The 24,983-nt window shown below is 38.1% G+C and overlaps 1 protein-coding gene across 3 annotated transcripts in view; it reads right to left on the bottom strand.

The window, feature by feature from the left end:
• Nucleotides 1-10,510: 10,510 nt before the first annotated feature.
• Nucleotides 10,511-24,983, bottom strand: part of LOC110043707 (transient-receptor-potential-like protein) — a 26,937-nt gene continuing 12,464 nt past the window's right edge. For 2 of the 3 annotated variants that reach the window (XM_089297253.1, XM_089297247.1), the window contains exons 4-15: nt 24,971-24,983; nt 24,220-24,341; nt 23,833-24,048; nt 22,660-22,888; nt 22,179-22,392; nt 21,063-21,431; nt 20,807-20,833; nt 17,239-17,428; nt 16,729-16,875; nt 14,790-14,898; nt 12,240-12,328; nt 10,511-11,280 (exon numbers count right to left, since the gene is read on the bottom strand). The exon at nt 24,971-24,983 is cut by the window's right edge and continues 23 nt beyond it. In XM_089297253.1, coding sequence (XP_089153379.1) covers nt 11,209-11,280; nt 12,240-12,328; nt 14,790-14,898; nt 16,729-16,875; nt 17,239-17,428; nt 20,807-20,833; nt 21,063-21,431; nt 22,179-22,392; nt 22,660-22,888; nt 23,833-24,048; nt 24,220-24,341; nt 24,971-24,983 — 1,797 coding nt within the window. In that variant the 3' untranslated portion in view covers nt 10,511-11,208. Of the gene's footprint in view, nt 11,281-12,239; nt 12,329-12,521; nt 12,587-14,042; nt 14,899-16,728; nt 16,876-17,238; nt 17,429-20,806; nt 20,834-21,062; nt 21,432-22,178; nt 22,393-22,659; nt 22,889-23,832; nt 24,049-24,219; nt 24,342-24,970 lie in introns of those variants that run through there. The other variant, XR_016209562.1, reaches the window with a different exon arrangement.

Below are 24,983 nucleotides of genomic sequence, written 5' to 3' on the forward strand. Positions count from 1 at the left end.
ACAAAGAAGGGCTTATATCGTTAATTTCGGAAATGATGTTGTCAATCAAGGTGGAAAGAAAGTCGAGGTAACAAGCATTGAAAATTGTTAGTTCAATTTTACTTCCATCTCCTTCTGTATCTTGTTAAATATATTTAATCTGTGTTTTCCATATAACGTTGTGTCATATCTGGTTTTCTAACAAATACCGTTGATTATGGTAAATATGTTCCCGATATTTCTTCCTGAAATGCATTCCTTCAGAATGCTGTTTGTCAATACAGTTCGGTCTAGATTTATTGACTTACATTTTATGACACTAGCCAGAGTAAAGATAAATGTCACAGGAAAATTGAAAATAACCGAAAAGGTGGAAGACAAAGCGATGGTTCTTTCGAAAAGTCCAAAAGATTAACAACTGTAGCTTCAATACATTTTTACTTACTACTAATAAGAAGGACAGCTAGAACTTGTCTCAAGGATGTCCATCTTTTAGATAGTTCACTGTGATTTGTTTTTCATCCAGAATAACAAATATTCATGTCACTTTCCGCAGAGTAGTCTACATTTAGTATATTACTGTGACACCTGAATGGTTAGCCAGTAATACATGGCGTAGTGCGAAATTACTTCGAGCAACAGCGAAACGAAAATCGCGTCATTGAAACATCTATACAAATGGCCCAAAATGTAACAAAATAGATGGTGCGATTGGAAGAGACTGGAAGTTACATTTGACCTTATTATTATGAACCTTGAAGAAAAGGGTGAGTTTAAAAAAGTGATTCTTTTTACCTAATACTGAAGTGCTTTTGTGCTCTGCTCCACCATCAACTCTTTGCCTTGATTAAAAAACGTCATGTCATTTTATTGACCGCGCTCTTAAAACAAGGAATATATTCATCCAGTCGTGGCTCATATTTAGTGTTAACTCCGAAAATGACGTTGTCGCTCACGATGGAAAGGAAGTCGAAGCAACAAGCGTGGAAATCTGTTGGCTCAGTACAATAAGGTTCTCAGTCTGGTTTTTTACTGTCATCCATACCGTCTATTATGAAAACGTTGTCATTCTCGGTGGAAAAGAAGTCGAAGCAACAAACGTGGAAATTTGTTCTTTCAATTTTCTTTCGATCTGCTGATCATCTTCTAAGATGTGATTATCTTAAGTTTGCTGCATGACTTTGCTAAAACAAGAAAGTAAGTTCGTTGTTTGTCAAAGTTTAATGTATTCATTTTCTATAATTGTGCATTTCATCATTCATTCCATAAGAGGGCCATTTGGTAATGTCAGCCAATCAAAATGCTTTATTAGTGGTCCAATATCTCTCAATATCGCGATCGGCTTAGGTTTCTTAGTAAATCTCTGCTGGCGTCAATCATAAAAATAAATACATCTATTCAGGCATAGCATTTTTAGACAGACACCTTATTCTTTTTTAACAGTCAACACTTTACTGTGGATATCTGAATGAAATTAAAGATGTATAGCGAAACTGTTTCTTCTTAGATGTAATTATCTTACGTTTGCTACTTGACATACTAAACCAGACAGTCAGTTCATTGTTACTTAAAGCTTAGTGTATCAGACACTATAATTACAGACTTCATTTTCTCTTGATATTTGTGATTTATTACTAATGTTAGATGATAATAACTTTAAGTTACTTGAAGTTTTCTTCAATCTCCTTCTCTATCTTGTTAGTTATCTTTAATTTATGTTTTCCATAACGTTATGTTTTATCTGGTTTTCTAATAAATACCGTCGATTATGGTGAATATGGCAATACTTATTCCTAAAAGGCATTCCCTCCGATATGCTGTTGTCAATACAGCACGGTGTAGATTAATTGACTTACATTCAGTACCACACAAGCCAGAGTAAAGAAAAATGTCACTCTGGGAAAATTAAATTCTCTTTACATTAAGTGATTACACCTGAACGGTAAGCATGCAATACATGGCGCAGTGCGAAATTACTTCGAACAACAGGAAAACGAAAATCGTATGCATCATTGAAATATCCATACAAATGACTGATCCAAAATGTGACAAAATAGATCAGTGGTACCACAGAGAGACTGGAAGTTATACATTTGATCTTATTATCAAACACGAAACACGAAGGAAAGGACTATGAGTTTGAAAAACTGATACCGTTTACCTTACCTTGAAGTGCTTTTAAGCTGTGCTCCACCTGCAACTCTTTGCCTTGATTAAATAAAGTCTTGCTTTTATTTTGACCGAGCTCTTGAAACAAGGACATATTTATCCAATCATGGCTCATATTAATTTTTAACTCGGGAAATGACGTTGTCGTTCACGATGGAAAGGAAGTCGAAGCAATAAGTGTGGAAATTTGCTGTTTCATTACAATAAGAGTTTTCCATAATGTGTTCTGTGATGCTTGTATTCTTTTTAAAGACCGTCTATTATGGTAAATATCCTATTAATATTTCTTCCTAAAATGCACTCCTTCAGAGTGCTGTTGCTAGAAGTGACGTTTGGCATTCACGGCGGAAAAGAAGTCGAAGCATCGAGCGTCGAAATTTGCTGTTTCAATACAATCAGAGTTTTCCGTAATGTGTTCTGTGCCGCCGGTTTTTTTTTTCTTATTATTATTAAAGATACATCCTTCAAGAAGGCTGCCCCCGGAAATGACTGTATCATTCACCGTTGAAAGGAAGTCGAAGCATCAAGCTTGGTGATTGGCTGTTTCAATGCAATTAGAATTTCCATAATGTGTTTTTAAATGCCGGTGTAGTTTTCATTAAATGCCGTAAGCTATGGACAATATCTTCTCAATATTTCTTTCTTAAATGTATTCCTTCTGAATGCTGTTGTCAATGCGTGTTAGCTCAAGATTTGTTGTCTTACATTTCTACGGCACGATCAGCGTTAAGATAAATACCTCATGAAATAGTTCAAATTAGTAATAAACATTCACAGGAAAATTGAAAGCAACCGAAAAGATTGAAGAAACAATTCTGACGCTTTTTTGAAATCATATCGACTCAGCGAGATGTTTTGTAGGCAAAAGCTGCCCACGAACAACAGAGGCACTCCAGTGTCCGTTAAACGAACCAAATAGACAGTCATATGTTTATTATGGTTTTCACGGGAAAAGTCACAAAGTTTAACTACTGTAGCTTCAGTACTGTTTAAGTCAATAAGGTGGACAGCTAAATTTGGTCTCAGGGATGTCCACTGTTTGAGATAGTTCACTGTAATTTGTTTTTCACTCAGAATAACAAATATTCATGTTACTTTCAAAGAGGCAACATAATTAAAATTAATTTACTCGAAATGCATGAAATTGATGGATTGAAGTAGTCACGCTTTCTGAATTCTAGTCCTCATAGCCTTTTTCATGGTCCTCATTATAGTCCTCATAGCCTTTCTCGCTCCTCTTAGCCGGCAGGGCTTTGGCACAAGAATCGAAGGGCTCTGGAGACATAGGATTTTCCAGTCCTAGACTCTAGGACTTTCGGTCCTCATGTATCCAGTCGTAATGTCTCTACATATACTGTCTGGGATTGTCAATGGCGGCCGTCGAGCCTCCGTCGAGCCAGGATTCGAGGAATCTTTGTTTCCCTCCGTGTTGAACAGAAAGAGGCGATAAGGAACATTTTAGTTTTAAAGAAAGACAATCTTACTGTTTTACCGACAGGCTTTGGCAAGTCAATAATTTTTCAGTTCCTGCCCTTCGTTTTTGACTCCTGGCTTGGAGCAAGTGAATCGTTTATTTTGGTTCTTAATTTCGCCTTTAAATGCCTTGATGCGAGATCAAACTGTGAAGCTCAACGATTTGCAGGTCAGCTGGCTAATGGTTCGGAATACTGAGTCATTGAGCGAGGTTGAAATTAGAGATACCAAGCAATATCCAATAATTTATGGCCGACCGGAGGTATTTGTTGGAAAATTGAGGAAGTTATTGGATTGTGAAGATGTGAGACGCAATATGAGAGCTGTCGTAATTGATGAAGCATATTTCGTTGTAGAAGGGCAAGTATTTAATATAACCTGTCTTGAGTTATTTCCATTTACTACAGTATAATATAAGGCTTTGTAAGTGAACGAATTTTGCTCAGCAAATATGCTTTGGTGCCAAAGAATGTGACAAATAAAATTTTGTACCTTTTTTGAAGAAGTCAATATGTCTTCTTGTAGATGGCTTTTTGTGTACAAGGACTACAAGAAGTGTAATTTAGCTTCTTTATTTAGTCTTGGTTTATTTAGTCATGGCCCACCTTCTCTAATGAGGGTGGAATTTTCTGATTAGGTTACAAATTATTACAGTGATTAGTGGCATCATGGTTTGTGTGATAATCATTTCTATTTTATTGATGCACTCAGACAATCCCAATCCTGTATGAGTAGCTTTCAAAGTACATGTATAAAATTTTTCCCCTCAACAATTTGATATACTAGTAATATACTAATGCACTTGTGTGCTATCACTGATCACAAACTAATGATAATCATTGTTAAATCAGCAAACATTCGCATACGTTGTATTTAAAGGAAGAGTTTGTAGCCTGCATATGCCCAACTAGGTATGCTAGGTACCATATTTGCCATGGTGTCTGTAGTCGCACTCACTGCAACAGTAACCGAGCAAACAAAATGTTATACATCAACTTCCCTTGGAATGGTGGATCCAGAAATCATTGCAGTGAACCACAATAGGCAGAAAATTTTCTACACATGTTCAACACGACCACACACTAGTAATGACAAAAATTATCAAAGTGCTGCTTCTTATGTAAAGGGAAAAACTACTAGTTACGAGAGAGTACATACTGTCATTGTGGACATTGTATATTGACAATATAATTAGAAAATGTGATCTCAAAACAGTGTCCCTAGGTTGATGATTTTCTTAAATTGGCCTGTCTACTTGAAAATGTATACTACTACAGTAATGAGAAATTATAGGTTGACCACTTGTTCTTGAAAAGTGAGAATTTCATTGCTTAGCCCCTATTTTGTAAGTGATGAACACATTGTATATTTTCCAATCCACTGTAAACTTTAAACTTTATTCATAAGACTATTAGTGTTTTGAAAACAATTTGTGTAGTAAAACTCAAATTGCTCCTTATCTTTTATGGGACTTGAAGAAACGGATATACATTTCTACCCTCAATGTTGGTAAAAAGGTCTCTTCATTTTTAGGGGTTGATTGCAAGTCTCTCAGTTGTCAGGTGGTAGACACAAACAGAATATTTTAATGTCTGTTTTCAGTTGGACACATATCAGAGTTGAGAATTGAATGAGTATAGTTTTATGCAGTGAGAGATTTGTTTTGAAATTGATGCCTTGTTGTGACTTGGTTTTTAAGACCCTAATTTCACCTAAATCATTTAATTATACCTGACTGCAAAAGGAACACATCCAAACTTTTTGCATCAGTACATAGCTGAAACATTATCCACTCATCATCATTATCATCAGTTCCACTTCCCCGTTTGGAGATTAGGGCCAGCAAAAAAAAAAGTGGAAATCACTTTTTGGCCTTCCCATGGTTCCTTCCATTGATGCTAAAAAAAATATGCTAACAATTATTCGCCAGGAAACAACACCATTTACACACCGTTTTCCTTCAAGTACAATACAGTAATATATTTTAGGCATATTTTTTTTCTGAAACACCAACCCTAAGCCCGCATTTATAAAAGGTTCCAACTTTCTAAAATTGTGAAAGGCGCTGTAGTGCAGTCGTGGTATTTTTGGAAGCAATAGGTCTAAAATGAGAGGGATTTTTGTTGTGATGTTGATCGCCCTCAAGGTGCCTCAAGGAAAAGACACATCCGACCACTTTCGAACTTCCGCGGTTCACTCTTCGTCGAGTGCTGACTCGACGAAGGTGATTCTCCAACCTGCTGCGAGCCACAAACTCTTTTTACACAAGACCCTACGATCGACAATTCCTGCGAAGAAAGTGATGCCAGCAACAATGAACGGAATTCTTTAATATTCTTCACCTTTCTGTACATGGTTCAAACAGTTTCGTTGGTAAACCATCGCCAAACTTAATTTCTCACCCAGTTAAAAACTCCAACACTTTTAAAATTTCCGGCTCTTTTCTGATTTCCTCGCCAAAAATATCAACTGGGGTTTCTAAAAAAAACCGTTTTGTTGCAACAGTGACAAGTGTTGAGCCGTGAGTTAAACAATATGGCCCAAATTCTCCATGTCCTCCATTTTCAACACCGCTCAACACCGCTGGTCACAGCTGTTTCATATTTTCGCGCCAGCAATCGGCTCGAACATTCTGACTTCCGTTCAAGATTTCTTTGTTTTCAAACAGCCAATCAAAAAAGTTCGAATTAATTCGAAATCCTATGTCCTCAGAGCCCTTCGATTCTTGTGCGAAGGTCCTGCCGGCTAAGAGGAGCGAAAAGGGCTATGGGGACGAGGATGGAATTACTCTTGCTCCTGTTCTCGTATCACGGCAGGATGTAGATTAGGATCAGTTTTGTTTCTCAGCAAGTGTCCAGCTCACTGTTCATTTTCAACAAATAAAGAAGCCTCGACTATCCTATGTTCTGCTGTAAAGCAGGTAGGTAACGGTAGAGCACGAAAGAAGTGTAGGAGAAATACGAGACGTAGTCGAGTATTTCTCCCTACTTCTTGAGTGCTCTGCCGCTTCCTAAGTGCTTTACAACTGAGCAGAGCACAGTCGAGGCTTCTTTATTTCCTTTATGATAAATAATCCATTGATTTCCCCACACATTCGGCTTAATTTTCAAACCAAACTTTATTTTCCAAACGATCAAAAGCCGCCTAAGCGTGTATCTGTTTTTTGATAAAGCACGCTAAAACAAGGCAATCACAATCCTTGTTAGAATTGTTCAAATAATTTGAGTGAGTGCCACTAAACCCCCCAATTTTTTTTCTCCTGATCACCACTGCAAAAAAATTATCGTTGTAGCTATTTTCGTTAATTTTGTATGAATTTTCAGCTTGTAAAGTTGCCCTTCTCCATCTTCACGACTGAAGAATAGCGGAGAATGTGACGAGTTGGCTTCTGACGTCATTTCGGGAATAACAGTATTTTGTTTCTGAGAAGAACACATGCAAACATGCGATAGTGTGTGTCAAAATCGTTGTAGAATGCCAGGAAGATGTGTTGTTGGAGGCTGTAGCAATATAGGATGCGTAGGATAGAGTATTCCTCTTCATTCGTTACCTCTATCTCGATGAAACTCGACCACAACCGAGAAAATACCAAAGAAGTGGGCTGATCTGTGCGAAGCTAAAGCCGGAGAGCAATCGAGGATTTCTTCGATCTCGGGTTCGCCTCTACTGTAAAAACCTAGAGATTTTCATGGCCTGTATATTCTTGTCTATCTCTAGTGGAATGCTTGACATTGTCAAGGTACTGCATAAGCTAAAAGACACGAATTTCGGATAAGCTGGAAGCCATCTGACTATTCCGAGCGCAAAAGATCCTCTGAAGCTCAGACGAAACTTACGGTGAGGAAATTACGCGGTAAATTAAACGCATCGCGTTTTTTGTACTCGAAATAGAGACTTTTCTAAACGAATAGTAAACGAAACCTACGTCCTACAACGAGGCGATTAAGATTGTTGAGGCTTCGAACTGGTGAACTAGCTATGTATTTGTGGATTTTAATAAAAACACACGCTCGCCGGAGGTCGTAATCCGGCAGTAGGGAGCTTAAACAAACCACGATGACAACGGCAACGAGAACGTCACCAAACAAAAGGTTTAATGAGCAAAACAATAGCTGTGCACGTGCGTTATAAGTCTTTGTACATTTCTTTGCCGTCCTCTGCAAAATAGGGACCTTAAGTACCGACGACGAATGGGACGACGACAACGAGTAAAACTGTTGTAGGACTGGGTCGAGGACGTCGTTCACGGCGTGAAAACCAAGTCCGAGTACATGTAAACAGGGCGGAGTTCTTGTAAACATCGACCTAAAACTATCGAAAAATTTTGTCACGTCTTCCTTTCACGAGCTCCAAAACCTGTTTCTCTTGAACTACGAAAACGGTACTATCGATGACAACAAATTTTTAGTCCTACATGAGGAATTGATGTCGAAAAATCCCGACTTCTCATACGAAGAACATAACTGGTTTTCACTCGAACAGATGAATGATGCCGAATTTTCGGCCCGATATAATCTAAAACGACCTCCGCGGTATAAAATTCTATCCTAAAAACATAAGTGAAAGCCTACATGTAGATAGGAACTAGAAGAAAATGAAATACAGAGTCATTTTTCAATTTCTGAAATCATTTAATTTTCTACTTTCGCTGACAAACAAATTCAACAACGGACAAATCGACAAACCCAAAATAATGTTACCACCAACGATTTCTACACCAAACTCGCCGTAAAATCTAGTTAATACAAAGCTAAGAGGTTAAATAAATAACCAACTTTCATTTCAACAGGTTGATATACATTTTCTGCCTGAAACACTGCGTAAATAGATTAATATTTACTCACGTTCGCTTAGGACGGCAAACCTGACGTTTTTACGTCCTAACCTTCACGCAGACGACGAGTCTAGCATGCGCAGTAGCGCGGTAAGGGGAAATTTTACTTCCGGTCGTCGTCCTCTGGGTTCGTCGTCGTCGGTGCTTAAGGTCCCTAATAACAACGTGAAAAGACCGAATTCTGCATCGTCTACTGAAAGTGGATGACGACGGCTAATGTTTCGTATTTCCATTTAGAATTGAATGCTGTCATTACATATTTAGCCTGCGCACGTCTAGACAATCGCGAATTTCGGTGGTAAAATATAAATTCATTTTTTACTAGGCGTCGTCCTCGGCGTCGTCGTCGTCTTTGCTTAAGCTCCCTAGTGTTTCTCAATTGTCGTTCCGAATAGAGAATTATTTTGTTCTTTGAGCTTCGTCTTTGAGGAACGAAATATATCTAAATTACAAACTTGGAATGGATCAAGCATTTATAAATATATGAGCAAAGTGAAACAAACGATTAAGATTCGACTTCATCGCTACCGACGGAGATTGTGCTGATCGAGAGAAGAATACGCTCGTCAGTCAACCGAAACGCAAACTAATAAGTCGAGGACTCCCAAGTTTTAGCGTACGTAAAATGGACATTTCATTCAAAATAACAGTGAAGTAGAAACGTATTCATTTAAGCGATACTATACTGAACCTCTTTTCAAGATCTTGTCTAAGGATTTTTCATGATTTACTAGTACGAAATATGCAAATTTGTGTAGCTTGGGTTCGTACACAGTATTAGATTACGGTCGGTCGACAATTACAAAGCGAAAAGTTACCTCACCTTTGAATATTTTTTGCCGACATCTCTGCTTATCTCTTATGTTAAAACTATTTTCAAGCATTGATCGGGAGAAGTAGGCAGGAGTAGACTACGACTACATCGCACATTAACTTGTATTTCGGGGGAATTAATGTTTGAATCGAAAAATGTTTTGACACTCCGAAATCTGCGCGTTCCGTAAAGTCAAATTACCGACTCTTCGTATTCATTGACATCTTTACAACTCTTTAAGAGCTCTAAGTTAGCCGTTTTCAGCCATTATTTGTACCTCTATAACCCAAATGGACCGGCAAATTGTCGGTCCTAATCCTGGCCTAAAATACAACGTAACGCGGCGATCTCGACTGGCGACCCGGACTTCGAAATGGAAAAAATATATATACATCGCAGCCGTCCAAATCGTAGCTAGACTCGAAATTGTAATGCTAAATGATACAGTTCTTTCGCTTAAATATCTTGTCCAGTTTTGATAAAATATGAATCACAAAATAAACCAAATATGTTTTGACAGCCCTCGAATCGCAGTCAAAAGTCTCTTGAGTTGAGTGTTTCAGCCCGGTTCCCGAAGTGGCGTCACTAGTACCCCGACCAAGATCCCACTTTGCGCGGTCGTGAATATAGAATTACATGTTGAAACGCCTGTAGAAATGCAGGGATTTTATCGATCGAGATAATTTTTTAGCTGAAGTAATCAGAGAAACTAGTAAATTTTACTAAACGAATTCAAATTTTTGGGGTTAGTGGCACTTTAACGACTCTAACGCATTTTCCGAAACAGATGAACCATCTTATTTTCACAGTCCATTTTAGTTGACGCTAAATGTTATAATTTGTGTGTTATGCAGATGACTATCTCTCCTTTATTTAGAGATCTCTTTAGATGTCCATCTTTTTTTAAAGCTTGATTTTGATATTGCCCATTTTGATGAGCAAATACCTTCTCAGCCGGCCCTTTCGTTGCATTTATTTAGAAACTTTTTCTTTATTTCATCTGAATTTCTGCAGTAGTGCGTGTTTGGCCTGTCGCTTTATGCTGCAGTTATTTTTTCTCAGACACAAATTAAAGCAACGTTTAACAGTTTGAAAAATTAATGGAATATTTCCACCTCAAAAGTTTCTTAGTAGACTTGCCAAAGTCGGCTTAATTCTTCGTAGTCCAGAACAAAGTCTGGTCCCTTATAAAGAACTATAGATTCCTTCTGATAAAAAGTGGGTCTCTGCATTTGCTAAAGTGGTGTGTTATTTCCTATCTTTATTCATAAATTAATGAGTGGGAATATACAAAGCACACACACAGACACACGCGCAAAATACGAAAAATGCGCTGCAGTTCTGCATTTATAATTGGTATAGGTAAAAATACCTCAGCATTCCATTCTTTTTCCTTGAACCGTAAGTGTCTTGTTTCAGAAAGGCAAATCACCCCCTAAGCTATAAATTTTTACTATCTTAATCATGCTGTCTGTATCCATAAACCTCCGAATTGAGCTAAATCATAACTAAACAGTTCCTGTTAGTATTAACAGTTAATATTCTATTAAGACTAACCCAAACTAATAACAAGCTCTCTACAAGCTTTGGCTACTTTGATCCACTCTCCTCGGCGGTTATGCGTGTTCCTTGCTTATTTCGCGTATGTTAACAATTACCTGCTTTGCTTGTACCACATACACCAATAGCACTATAGAAGCTAATCTGGCTCGGTGGCTGATCTCAGAAAAAGGGTTGATATATGTTTAGAAATGAAGATAACACAAACATTTGGGTACAGAGAAAAACAAATAGAAAAACGAAACAGGCAAAGAAACAAAAAAAAAACTGATGATGATGATCATCATCATTGCCATCGTCATCGTTGTCGTCATCGTCATCATCATGATCGTTGTTGTCCCTACATGTTTCTCTCAAAACTGTGCGACTCTCAAACTGCTCAAACTGTCGAATGGTAGCATATCGTCTCTTCAACGGGATTTCTTGAATCAGTCTGAAATTGTGCCAGGACCTTAAAAAGTAAGCGAACAAAACAAGCAACAAGGGAAATTGGTAAAGCGTTGTAAAGTTACTTTTACTTGAATTGTCTCAGAAGCTCTCTCCTCGTAGCGTAACGAGACTGTTTAACATAATATCATTCATTATATGGAAACTTGTCAGTTTTGTCAAAAATGAAGTTTTTGACTGTTTAAATATATGATTTTCCCGACGTAATAACAACTTCCTCGCCGGTGAAGAACACAAATTTCTGGTGATAACAAACACTATCACTATTTTCACAGCTACGGGTACGAGACCTTGGAAATATATACGCTCTTTGCAATAGACTTCCACCAATCAACCTAGATTCTAGTCTGCAGGAACGGCTTCACACTCACGGCGAAAATGTCGGGAAAAGCAAAGATAGCTTTGAAAAGTGAATATCAATTTGGAGCAGTAGTCGGCCGACAGAACCCCGCCGAATTTCGGTGACCTTTGCCATGATATTAAATTTCATTTCACAACTTCCAGGGAGAAGTCGTGTTGTACACAAGACGGTAAGTGGAGAGAAAGCTGTGAACACGTCCCACTTCGTCAGTCTGCCGCGTCACTGGGCTTTAGAGCAGGTTAAAAGCTGATGTGTGAGCACGATTGTGCTTGAAAAATAGGTGTACGCAAATAGAAAATAAGCATCGGCAAGACGCCGAAATATTTCCCACCAAGAACTTTAATTCCGCCGACAACCACTACAGATTGGGCTCAAACAACAATAAATCATAGCTATCTTTGCTGCTCGCATTCAAACATACTGAAGAGTTTTCCATCGCTAATATTTTCGCCGTGAACATGAAGCCGCTTCGCTTCGGAAGATCATAAAAGGTACCGCTGTTTGATTGATGGAAGTATATTGCAAAAAGCGTTTCGATTTCGAAGGTCGCGACTTGCGGTGAAAACCGTGGGAAGAAATGGAAAGGTGTGTTTTGTTCTTACCTGATTTCCGTGTTGTCTGCTGAGAATAACGTCCAGCTTCTCCATTATTTTTTTCATATCTTTATGAAGTATATCAACTTTTGCGTCAACTACGAATGCAAAAGATTTGGATATTTGGCTTATTTCGTAGTCATGGGGCATATTTTGCTACTATGGGGTATGCTTCGGAAATTTGTCTCATAGCAACATAATATGTCTCTAATTAACAACAAACTATACCCCGTGACAACTAAATGTGCTCCATGACAACAGAATATGCCCATTATTGCAACATGGAGCCTATTTTATTGTTATGGGGCATGGTGTGTTGCCATGTGGTACATTTTTCTATTGTGATGAATATTTCGCTTAAGGTTACAGTATACCTTCGGGTCGGCAATTTTCTTCAAATTTGGATTTTTGGGTCAAAATAGTGGTCGAAGAATAATCTCTAATTTCTGAAAAAAAGATTCGAAAAAGGCTAAATATTGGCGGAGAAATGGCGGTTTTACGTTTTCACCGGAAGTAAAAGTTTACCTCTTGATTGACAGCCCTATGGCGCGTATGCAATCAACCGAGACGATTTTCGCGGAAATTACCTACATGGATGTCACGAATTGACTACTCAGTTGATCAGCATTGTTGTTCTGACTACCCAGCATTTTTGGTATTAGGCGTGTCTCTATTAAGTTAAAAGTAAACATAGACCACGTTTAAACCATGGACCAGTTCGAAAAAGCGAAAACAGCGAAGAACGAATGAAAATACATCAGTGAGTGAAGAAGCGATAGTTCGCCACGCGGATGAAGCTATAGTTATCGTATAAGGCGGGCAAATATTCGTGGTAAGAGAAAAGAAAGGTTCTGTAAAAATTTCGGAACTTGACAGCAATAACAGGGATGCTGAGTCCGATATCGACGAATCGTCGGACTCATTGAGACCATTTGAAACATTATCCATGCACAGTTCCCCACACACAGTTGCTCTCTGCGCTTTCTTTTGTTTGTTTCCTTCGCTCAGCCACTCTAGCGTTCGTATCCTTTTTAGTCTTCCCCATTTTGCCAGACCAGCTTCAAGAAAAACCGAGCTACAGAAAAATTATCTCTCTGCCTTCGGTTCCTTGAGCGCATTGCTAAACACAAGAGTTTTTTAGAGATTCGCGCGTAAATTTCACCAGGAGGTTAACGGTAGTAAACTTTCCCTGCACTGATTGGCTTAGTTATCTGAGAACCCAGTTCAAGGCTTTTGTGGGCGGAGTTTGTCTGCGAAGCATAAAATTTTTCTTAGCGCTGTTTTCTCGAATAAATTTTTTCACTTGAAGCAGACACTTTAAAGAGTTATAACTCAGAGGGATTTTGTCCAATTGCTCTTAAATTTGGACAGTGGCTAGTTTAACATATAAACTACATAAGCGTATCTGGGAATTGTTAATTTCGAGATACTTTTTCTTCGAGAGCGATTTTTGTACGATCACTCCACATTTTTTAAATCCTATTTCGAAAATGTTCTGTAACTTTTTACTGCAATTGAATATGCCAAAACGCAGACACGTTTTTTAAACGCTTTGGGCCCTGAAACCGAGGAAAAAATTAAATTGGCGAAAAACGAAATTCGCTTTGACTTGTAGCTTTCGAAAGGTGATTCGGGCGCTCGCATTTAGTGGTCGTGAAAAATTCGACAATTCATTTTCTTTCAAAATTCTTGGTATAGTTTGATAGCCAGCTCCATAAGCTTTAATTTGATATAGGGGTTTAGGTATCTACAGCTTAAACTGCAGGCGCTACATCGCTTGCGCGCGAGACACCTCTGAAGGTATACTGTAACCTTAAACCAGAATTGGTTCGATTACCAGCCGCTGTTCAGGAAAGAAGCCCGCGTTGGTAGACCGAACTCGAGAGACCGGCAGAAACTGAGCCTAAAAACGGAAACAAGAGCGTTTCTTTAATTATTATTTCTTCAGATACTTTGACAGCTAAAACTAGTAGCGTTTCGTCATGAACACCCTAAGTGAGACAAGAATCCTTGATTCAGTCTGTTTATTTGCCTTTTTACTTAATGTACAGTATTTATAAATATTTTAATGTGAGGCGAGGTGACCTCTAGAAATCATCAGGCTTTTAGTTGAGGCCACCTCGTACGTAACAATACGGTTACATAAATAGTGCAACAGTGTGCGGCTTTGCCAGTTCAGTAATTATTTTACTAAAAAACTCTTGCAGTTTTTTCTTAAAATTGGGAAAACTTGACAATGAAGTGATTGTAACAGGAAGGGAATTTCCAGATCTTTGGACCTTGGCAAAGAAGTGTGAATTTTTTTTTAGATTAGTCTGGCAATGGTGCACGCGATAACTATTGGCTGTGCTGGTGCTATAGCCATGAATTTGACTGTTTGTAAAAAACAAGTTGAAAAACAATGGAGGCAACTGGTTGTTATGATAGTAGGACATAAATTTATATCCTTATGCGAGACGACGAGCATCGTCGACCTTTTCATATGGGACCCCCCCGGGCATTCTACCGGTAAAGAATTTTTGATCCAGTGTTAGACAAGGAAAATATTAAACTACTCACTTGACATTGGAAACGAATCACCGTGTTTATCCAGGTAGCGTTTCGTGATTTTAGGAAAGAGCTGTTCCTTGTAAAACCTCTCATAATCATTCCGCCGGATTTGAGCTTTCTAAGGACAAAACCAAAATTATAAACAATTATTGGATGAAGTTTTTGTGACATCCAGAATAAGCCTTACCGGAAAAAAAAAAAAAGTTTTTGCTTCCTCACTGAAACACAAAGCGCTCGAACTTGACATGATTACCCCTTAGAAATCATGCACCGCGGTCATGCACGACATGATTACCCGGCCGTGACCTTGAGTGTCCGTGACATGATTATTGTGTAATCTGCAGCTAGATGACGTCACAGGCGCTGATTTCGAAAATTCACTGTACGCTTTCGGCCAATCAGAAAAGAGGTAGTGAGTTCAATGTTTAATAACAATTATTATTTCGTTACACTGGAGCTAAAGGTTTCACAGATAACTATCTAGTTAAATAGAATAAATTGCAATATTAAGTCAAGGGTTTAATCAAATTATTTCAGATTAAACTGGACAATTTTGAATGGCGAATGGCGGATGGCGGATGGCGGATGGCGGATAGCAAAAAAAATGAGGATGACGGAATGCGGATGGAAAAATGCGGATGGAAAAATGCGAATGACAATACGCGGATGATAAAATCCTGATGCGGGAAAATTAACTACGATGTCTCTTGGCCGCAGTCGCTTTCTCCAGTGGACATTTTCTTAAGAGTACACAGCGAAAGTCCTTCCATGTCGTAAAGGAAGAGCAGAGTCTGATGATAAAAGGAAAGTCTAGTCTTTCATTAGTCGATCAAGTCTTTTCCGTTTTTTTTTTGTTTTCTTTTTTCTGAATTAGGCGTAAAAATGTTTTGATCTGTTTTGTAATTGAATAAAAATACTGGACTTCTCCCGGCATAAATTCTCTAAGATGGCCTGTTTTATTTACAACTAGGACTGTAAGACAACATCACAGAAAGTTAATTTCCCCTAATCAGCATTTTTTCATTAGCATATTGTCATTCCATTTACAATTTTCCATACGCATTTTCCATCCGCCAAACGCTATCCACCATCCGCCATCCGCTATCCGTGAAACTTTAGATTTCTAGAATATAAAACAAATTCACATCACAGAGACCGTTCATATGTGGAGCTGAACTGTATAGAACTGACGCTGCCCTTTTCCCTTTCGTAAACAAGCGTTGCCATTTTCGCCATTTTTAATTATCAATGAATTTTTCCTACTAAATTAAAGAATAACAAAAGCTGTAAGTGACCACCCAGTATCGAACCCAGAACCTCTCGCATGGTACAATCCCTCTCATATATACCATTACACCACTAGGTTGATTCGGGTAATTAATTTGGTTGTAAAAGGCGACTTTCTTAGTTTATTTTACTTACAGTATTGCCGTAACCAACAAATAAAAGCTAACTGCAAGCAAGCCAGTGTGAAAGTGAACAACTAAGCATATGGCGAGTGCGTATATATTAGTCTATCACCAATTTTTAACCAGTTTTGGCTTACTCCAGGCCCAAATAGAGCAGGTGTGGCATCGTTCATTCCGAAATGTTTGGTTACTAATTATGGCATCGACCGTTTCCGAAAGGGAAATCAGCACCGACGCCAGCAAAAGTCGTGATCAAGAATATAAAATCGTCGTGTCTCACATTAACACTTGCTACAACTCAAAGACCTTGTGCCAAAGAAAGTATTAGGAACTGGACAAATTGAGTTACTCATGATGGTCAGTCAAGGCATCTCTTTCGCGAGGAGGTCATTGAAAGACAAGCGTATGCCTCATAGAAAATGCATGCTTACTGACAGAGCTTCTGATTTGCCTGTCTTCTCAGTATCTCGGCAAACAAAAAGAAAAGAAAGGAAAACGACGAGGGTGAGTATCAGATTTCAGTGTCATTTTGGACAAACCTCATGTCGCTTATCTCCATAAATCTTGATGTAAAGTCGGGAAATTGGTACGGAAACGATATTGAACGGAACAACAATGGGATGATATCTTCTGTATTCATCTGCTATCACTGCGTGGGAGTACTTCCATTCTACATCTGCGTTAGTCTGAAAGCAAAGCAATTTTTTTCATCAACGCTTTAGCTTACCAGCAATTTTGAAGTTTTTGAAAGCCAATCTACATCAATGTTAATAGGAAAGCGTTAGTTAGCATGAAACTGACATAAAATTGACTCTGAAAAGCCCCGTGGGGACGAGCCAATAAAGTATGTATATATGTACGTATACATGAGAATCCCTTTAAACGTTTGCACTGAGTCAATTCGAATATAGTCTGATGCCTCCTCGACAGTGAAGGCGTATGCTAATAACTCAAAATGTAGGCACTGACATCAGCAAACAATGCCTTTAAAGAAAGTGTTCATAACTCTCTGGGATAGGGTAGAGAAAGGAGGGAAGATAGTTGCTTACCTCGACTTTGTTGTATGTATTTGTAAGCAGAGCAACGAGCATGTTGACCAACATAATCACTGAGAGAATTAAGAACATGACGTACAGAACACCAACGACAGTAGTTGACAAATTGTCACGAGACTCCATTGTTTCCGGATTGGTCAGGCCAAACACAGACCATATAAGATGAGTGGATGCTTTGAATAAGCTAGAAAAGATAATAGTTATTGTGACATACTCTCCTCCAAAATATAGAAAATAATTAAGAGCAAATAACACGAAAAACCAGGCAAAATTTGAATTTTGGCGGCAGAAGTCGAAAAATCGATTTTTCTCTCTTTTCGTCCACAAATAGCCCTTAGGTAGATATGAAACGTGATGTAGTTTTCTGGAGCTCGAAGCGCTTTAAATTCGAGAAAACCGAGGAAAACGACTTTCGCCTCGACGGTCACCAAAATGACCGATCGCAATGGCTTAAAGTTAGTAATCTAAACTTAATTTGCGTTTGCGTGTAAAGAAGAACCAAAACTTATCGATACTTTTTCTTGAAAGACAAAGTATTTAGCTATCCAAAACAGGTTAGAACTTGACTTGAGCGCCATTCGAGAATAAACACAATATTTAAAAAAAATCCCTTTTAGTTTCTAGGTCGAATTCCTAATTTACGAATAAAATTCAGAGATATTTTTCGACATGTGCCATAACTCCAAATTCCTTGAAACTTCGCCTTTAGAACACTTTTATGTTGTTGTAAAACATGTATTAAAATCAGTTGGATTATTCTTTGAGTGCTTTTCGAGGCCCGGCTGAAAAATCCCGATTTTACCTAAAACATCACAAAAAGTAAACAATGGACTTCTGCGTGTTGGTCTGAGGGCAAGCGGGTACAGGCATTTAAGTCCTTATATTATGAGCTCTTTGTACTAACAAACAAATTGTTTGCTTGCACCTGTAATATAATGGTAAAACAGTATAATCTCAACGCCAAAGTAACTTTATTTAATCCGAGTATGTTTTATCGCTTCGAATGCCACACATTTGTGACGAGATGTCGATGTCACACCAAGGCGAAACAGGAAGTCAAAAACTTTTTGCTACGCGGCCTTCCAATAATTAATTTAAGATAACTAGTCGCTAAAGGAGATATTTACTGAATTAAAGCTTAAAACAGTTGCCTTTTCTGTAACCTATCAAGTTCGTTTGCAAAAAGTTATTTCAGAGTCATTTCAGGACCGGCAATACAAGTTAAATTTGGTAAAGAAATCTTAAGTTTCATTATTTATTTTGTTTGCAAGTCACGGTTTCATTCCCGGCCGTGGAATTTACTATGTCCCACAGAGTGGGTTGTTTTACAAAAGGATGGCGTTTTACAAAAGGGCGGCCGTTTATTTCCGATGTAAACATGTCATGTCGATAGTCTTTTGTACTTTTGTCAATATACCATGTTTAGTTAAACTTGGTATCTAGAAACAGATCGGAGTGCAATAGGTCTCGCGAATTCCAATTAAAAGTTCGGTCAGAAATATTTCCCGCCGAAGCGAAGTTTTTTTTTTTTTACTAATGTGTCCACTTTGTTTCGACTTTCTGCGATTGGCAATCCATGACTCACTAAAAGACCCGTTTGCAATAGTTAGCTGGACTGCGGGATAGAATATTTAAGCACGCCATATCCATTCAAGCTAATTAATTTTACCCAGTAAGTTGAATTTTCCCAAGAGAATTCAATTTTAGACGTCACGCTGCATCTAAAAACGATATGTATTCTCAGTTCTCTTGCTCTTTTTTGCTTTGTATTTTTTTTTTTTTTTTCGTTTTGGCCGTCTTGTGAAACATACTGCAACCATATAATGATCGAAGCTCTACCCTAAATTGATTTTGAGACTTTTGCTAACACTTCGTTTGCTTTCGGAAGGCGTGACGCGTCATATCTACAGCAGATCGAAGGTCGGACGACAGAAGTTCGCAAATGCGGATCTTTTTTAAAGATTTCTGTCGTTTCTCCTTCGTTATGTTTCAAAAATATGAACTGTTGTTTTTTGGATGAGAAGAATTGCTAAGCAATGCGGGTGGACTCTGGTCAGCTATTCTTCCATTATCGGCGCATAAACTGATGAACGAGACTGCCGAGGAAAGTCAGAGGTCAGCGAATCCTCTTTGGCAGTGATATATACGAAAAGACAGGTTGGGTGACGCCAATTTGTCGCTATCCAACGTGGTATCCGTTCCAAGAAGAGGTCACGAAGGAGAGAAGAATAGAATGAAAATCCTAAGACTTATAAATGCTGCTATGTCAGGATTGCAAGCGGAAATCTTTCTTGCGATCAATGTTGTTTTGTCGGCTCAGTGTTAAATGGACACGTTCTACATTAGAAGATTGGAAAATAAGCGCCTGCTCGCATTAACTTTGTAGCCCCGTTTTCCATATTCAACTGAAGTAAATGCAACTCTGTAACTTTATTTGTACATGTACACAGTTAAACAGGTTGAATTGTTTAGAATTGCGGTGCCGTGACAGTGAAATCTACACATTATCCGTTTCTCAGTAATCTAATTAACGTAAAAAGATTGAAATGTTTCTTGTTGGTGAAGGTACTTTTGATTGCATGAATAAACTCATGTTATCATTTTATTTTACTTTAAAAGAAGCATATTGACCTGCAGAACGAAAATATGATAATGAAAGAAGTTAAACCGTTTTACTTCAGCAGACTTTCTTGGCCTCAGAAAAACACGCAGCAGTCTATTGTTTACTTTTTGCTGATTTTCAGGATGTTTTCGTTAAAATCTGGTTATTTCAGCGGCGCGTTAAAAACCACTCGAAGAATAACCCAAGCTAATTTTGATACATGTTTTACAACAACATAAAAGTGTTAAGTACAAGGAACTAATAATACAAGGACTTAAAACGCCTATACCCGCTTACCCTCAGACCAACACGCAGAAGTCCATTGTTTCTTTTCGTGATGTTTTAGGTAAAATCGGGATTTTTCAGCCGGACCTCGAAAAGCACTCGAAGAATAACCCAACCTAATTTTAAGACATGTTTTACAACAACATAAAAGTGTTCCAAAGGCGAAGTTTCAAGGAATTTGGAGTTATGGCACATGTCGAAAAATATCTCTGAATTTTATTCGTAAATTAAGAATTCGACCTAAAACTAAAAGGGATTTTTCTTAAAATTGTGTTTATTCTCAAATGGTGCTCAAGCCAAGTTCTAACCTGTTCTGGATAGCTAAATACTTTGTCTTTCAAGAAAAAGTATCGATAAGTTTTGGTTCTTCTTTACACGCAAACTCAAATTAAGTTTAGATTACTAATTTTAAGCCATTGCGATCGGCCATTTTGGTGACCGTCGAGTCGAAAATCGTTTTCCTCGGTTCTCTCGAATTTAAAGCGCTTCGAGCTCCAAAAAACTATATCACGTTTCATATCTACCCAAGGGCTGTTTGTGGACGAAAAGAGAGAAAAATCGATTTTTCGACTTCTGCCGTGCTAAGTTTGCTAATAAGAAAAATTCACTCTTAAACTTTATAATTTAAGAGAGTTTATGATACTGTGACTCATGGTACCTCAATGAATTACTTACCAGGCCGATGATCCCTTTGCGCAAAAGCTGACAGTAAGAAACACGAAACACAATATGAGTATATAAGAAAAATGAAACGTGAAACACAATGTATTCTGAATTTGAAACCGCTCCTAACGTATATCTTTTTTACGAAGGTGGATCAATTACGCGCTGCTTTGAAAAATGCAATTAAACTGTTCGAGGAAAAGGGAAAAACGTTTGACTGTATTAAACAGAGGTAACCATCTAATAACGGCAAAGCGTAACCACAGACCCCACAAATCGAGTCCCGTTGCTTTCCACTTCGCGAGTTGGCGTCAGATAGGACATCTCTGCTGTGTAAACCATCGTGATAGCCACGGAGAAAGCCACAATGACAAAGAAAAACTGAACCAAAATGATTACCAAGTCAATGCACATTCGGAACAAAGCCAGCTGGAGAGGGCCAACTGTCTTATTGACCTCCAGAATACTGGAGAATCTCAGGACAAGGAACAAAGTGTTGATGCCATACAAGTAGTTTATCAGCTCCAGTAATCGATTATGATACGGGTCTCCCCCGTAAATGATCGACGTGATTCGGAGCACAAATATGAGGGCGTGCAGTGTAAGTGTTACAACATCAACGTAGTTCCACATGTTCCTGCAAAGGAAGGGTAAAGTTTAAGTCTGAATTGAGAAAGTATACCACATCTTCAAATGTCATCACGACAGCAGTACTTCTACTCCCCCTTGGATTTCCCCCATCCGCAAATAATAATTTTCCCTGTACCTGTCTATACATCTCCCCGGAGAAGCACTCTGAGGGCAAAGTGTCCTATTCAGGAACGCAACGGAATAAGCTAGGACTTTGCTAGACCCAGACCGCCCTACTCGGCGTTCGGCGTTCGGAGGTGTAACTATAAAGTCACCGCGCCTCTAACGAAAGAGAGTAAAGATGCTCAGCCACCACGGTCTCGACTAATGAAAACGGCACTAGGCCCATAGGTGTATGGAAAAATTAAACCAGAAAATCTTAGAATAACAAAGTATTCAGCAAGATTACAAATGGTGTTAGTCACTTGACCCAGATTGTTAAACTGGGATTAAAAAGCAAGTTATAATCATTCAGCAATATGCACAAAACTGATTGAAAAATAGACGCTGTTCCTTAGTGACCTAAATGAAGGTTTGGAAAACTGATGTAGATTTGTAATAACTATTTTAGGATTAGCTTTCATTTGATCAGGGAAATTCTTTTCTTTTATATCAATATTTTTTCAGTTAACAACAGTGACATGGAGCGTTAACGCTGCCGAAAGTACTTGTGGGTCTCATAAGAGATTCATGTGAGAGAGATTATGAAATAAAGTTCAGATGCTTGCTTTGGTTTTCACTAGCTATATCTTACCGCAGATAAACTCGGGATTTAGATGTGAGATACTGCTGTATTTCTGAGAATATCAAACCGATGTAAAATACCAGGATGAGGAATTCTTCGGTCCTCGGTGAAACAGAGGATGCTAAGACGCACATTCTGAAATGCAATGCTATGAAGACCACTTGACTGATTTTGTCCTTTAAAAATATGACGAATGGTGTTGTTAAGTAACCCAGGTACATAGCTACAAGAGACACAACAACGTATAATTAACGTAGTTTATGTACATTAGTGACAAAAAAACGTATTTCGTAATATTTTGTTGCATGACGTCTTGATGCTGCTTGGATATGCTATGCAGGTTGAATGGGCTCTCTTTTCTCTCAAAGTGACAAGGAAAAGGTTATTGCAACTGATTTGTCTTAACTAATAAACAAAACTGGAGGAATTGATTGAGATATTTTCTTTTCCTTCTAGGTGCCATTACGAGTTTTATAAAACAGATACAGACCTCTTAACGATCTGGTTTTTTTCCATTTTACCCTCGACCTAGGACAGACAATCTGATCCTTGTAGAACGCGTATGTGATGACTGGAGATAAAACTGGCGTCAAAATTGTGTCTACGATAGTAAATATATACAACAGCAACCGAAGTTTTCTTCCAGGAAGGCACTGCGATGGCAAACCATAGTTCCACCTTTCATTCAGCAGTCTGTACGTCAGTGGATGGGATACGAACTACGAATGAATTAAAAATAGAACCAGTATGTCATGAATCGTTTCAATATAATTTAACAGGAAACGAACCATTTATAAGAATATTATTAAACAGTTGTCATATGTATGCGACGCTCCTTCAAATTTTGATGCATCGCAATTCAATAAAGCTGGCAGGTATGTGAAATGCTGTAGAAAACTTTTAATTTCGCAACACTTAGTCAGTTCTAAGTGACGAGGAAAAATAAGAAGCCGTTTGTTTTCTTGCACTGGTTAGCTTCGTGAAAATCGAGCAAAGAAATATGGATATAGCTCAATGCAGATACTCCTCGCTTGCTTCGAGCAGTCTTGGGGAACAAGTTATTTTCCCAGTCGAGGAAATGGGTCCAAATATCATGCAACAAAACAATTTTTTGGCGTCATGGATTTTTCAGGCTATTTTTCAGACTAAACAAGGTGGATGTTTTGCTTAGCGGTAGATGAGTTGTTAATCTTGACTAGCTTTCATTTGTATCCCTTACCGCAGGCAAAATGGTTAAAGAACCTAAATCTATTAACAAATAAGTCTTCAGTATCCAATAGAATATGAAACATTGCTATCAGCAGGAGAAAAAAAGCGCTTTTTGGTGAGAATGCACGGAAATTGGTTACTCGCCGGTTTTCTGATACTCGGGATCGAGGCATTGGTTACACAGGAGAGACCACAACGGTGACTGTGAGAACGTCGACGCTATAAAACAACATAGGATATTCATTTTGCACGTGCGATATACACTTTGGTAGAATAATGTTTTTTTTTTTTATTCTTATTTAAAGGTCATGGAACCAATTTCGAAACCGAATAGTGTTGTTTCAGCGTTGTTCTATTGACAGTACTGATCGTGGGTCAGTTCATATTTTAAAGAAATAACTGCTGCGGTTGACTTTTATTTCTTATGAAAATGACCATTGAGGTGTTTTCTAACCTTCTTTTGTGAGAAACGAATTGCAGACTCTGTTATATCATCAAGAAAGGACGCATACGTATCCATATCCACATCTTGTTTACGAGATATTTCCTCCTTCTTATTGACTTGATCTATCAGCGTAACCGAAAAATCCTCGACCTGTTCTGCTAGGGTGTTAAGAAAAACAGCATTTTCATCCCGACTCAATGCTAGCTCCTTTAGTTTCGTAGAAATCTGTTGTTATCAGAGAAAATAAAAATCTGTGTCAGTGATAATACAACTTACTGTTATCAATTCAACTCATTGAATTAGGAGTGGGTGAAGTCAAGATAAGTTTAACTGCTTTCATAAGCTGCACTTCTTTTAAGCGATTGTTTTTTTGTTTTTTTTCAATTTTGGAGTTACCTCAAATGCTTTTTCAAGAGGATTTCGACAGTGGCAAATATTTTCTGCTGTGACAACCTCCTCGATCTGAGCAACAGGTACTGTAGAAATCCTTTTGAGGATGTCCATGATTCTATCCTCAGCTGTAAAGTAATTTGAGTAAGAGATAAGGCATAAGCTCCGACAAATAAAGCTTATATTAATCCCGTTCTTGTGGGCTTACAAAAATGACTGCGGCGTTAAGCGCCAAGAGCATTTAAAAAACAAATTAACAGACAAAAAAAAAAAAGAAAAAAAAAAAAACCTTGGATTAGTGTTAAGTGCATCCGAAAATGAAAATTATAAACCTGTTATTAACGCGTCGTCAATTGTACGCTCACGTTAGCTGGCCTTTAATTGGTGAAGTTATGGCCACCATCTTTAAAAACATATTTCATACTATTCCATCGCGAAACTTCAAAATTAAAATGGATTAAACATGAATCTCAAAATTTGAATAAATCTGCCTGCCGAAACATGGTTGCCACCAAAGTGTCGCCGCAATTTCCATGAACAATTTTTTTCGTGTTCCAATTCAAGACACATCTCGCAGACGTTTCGTCTGAAAACGAATAATTATGAATTTCAGAAGATGGCATGGGTACCAAGAAAGTATAAAACGAGGCAAAATAGGGTTTTGCCATAAAATATGAGATCGTAATGGTGTGCTTTCTTAATTTTGCAGAATTAATAGACCCTTCTTATCGTAGTATTGGCTAAACAGTCATAATACCTTCAGTTATCTC

Source organism: Orbicella faveolata, unplaced genomic scaffold (genome assembly GCF_042242905.1).
Source record: "Orbicella faveolata isolate gen_17 unplaced genomic scaffold, um_ofav_v1 contig_1, whole genome shotgun sequence".
Taxonomy (NCBI): domain Eukaryota; kingdom Metazoa; phylum Cnidaria; class Anthozoa; order Scleractinia; family Merulinidae; genus Orbicella; species Orbicella faveolata.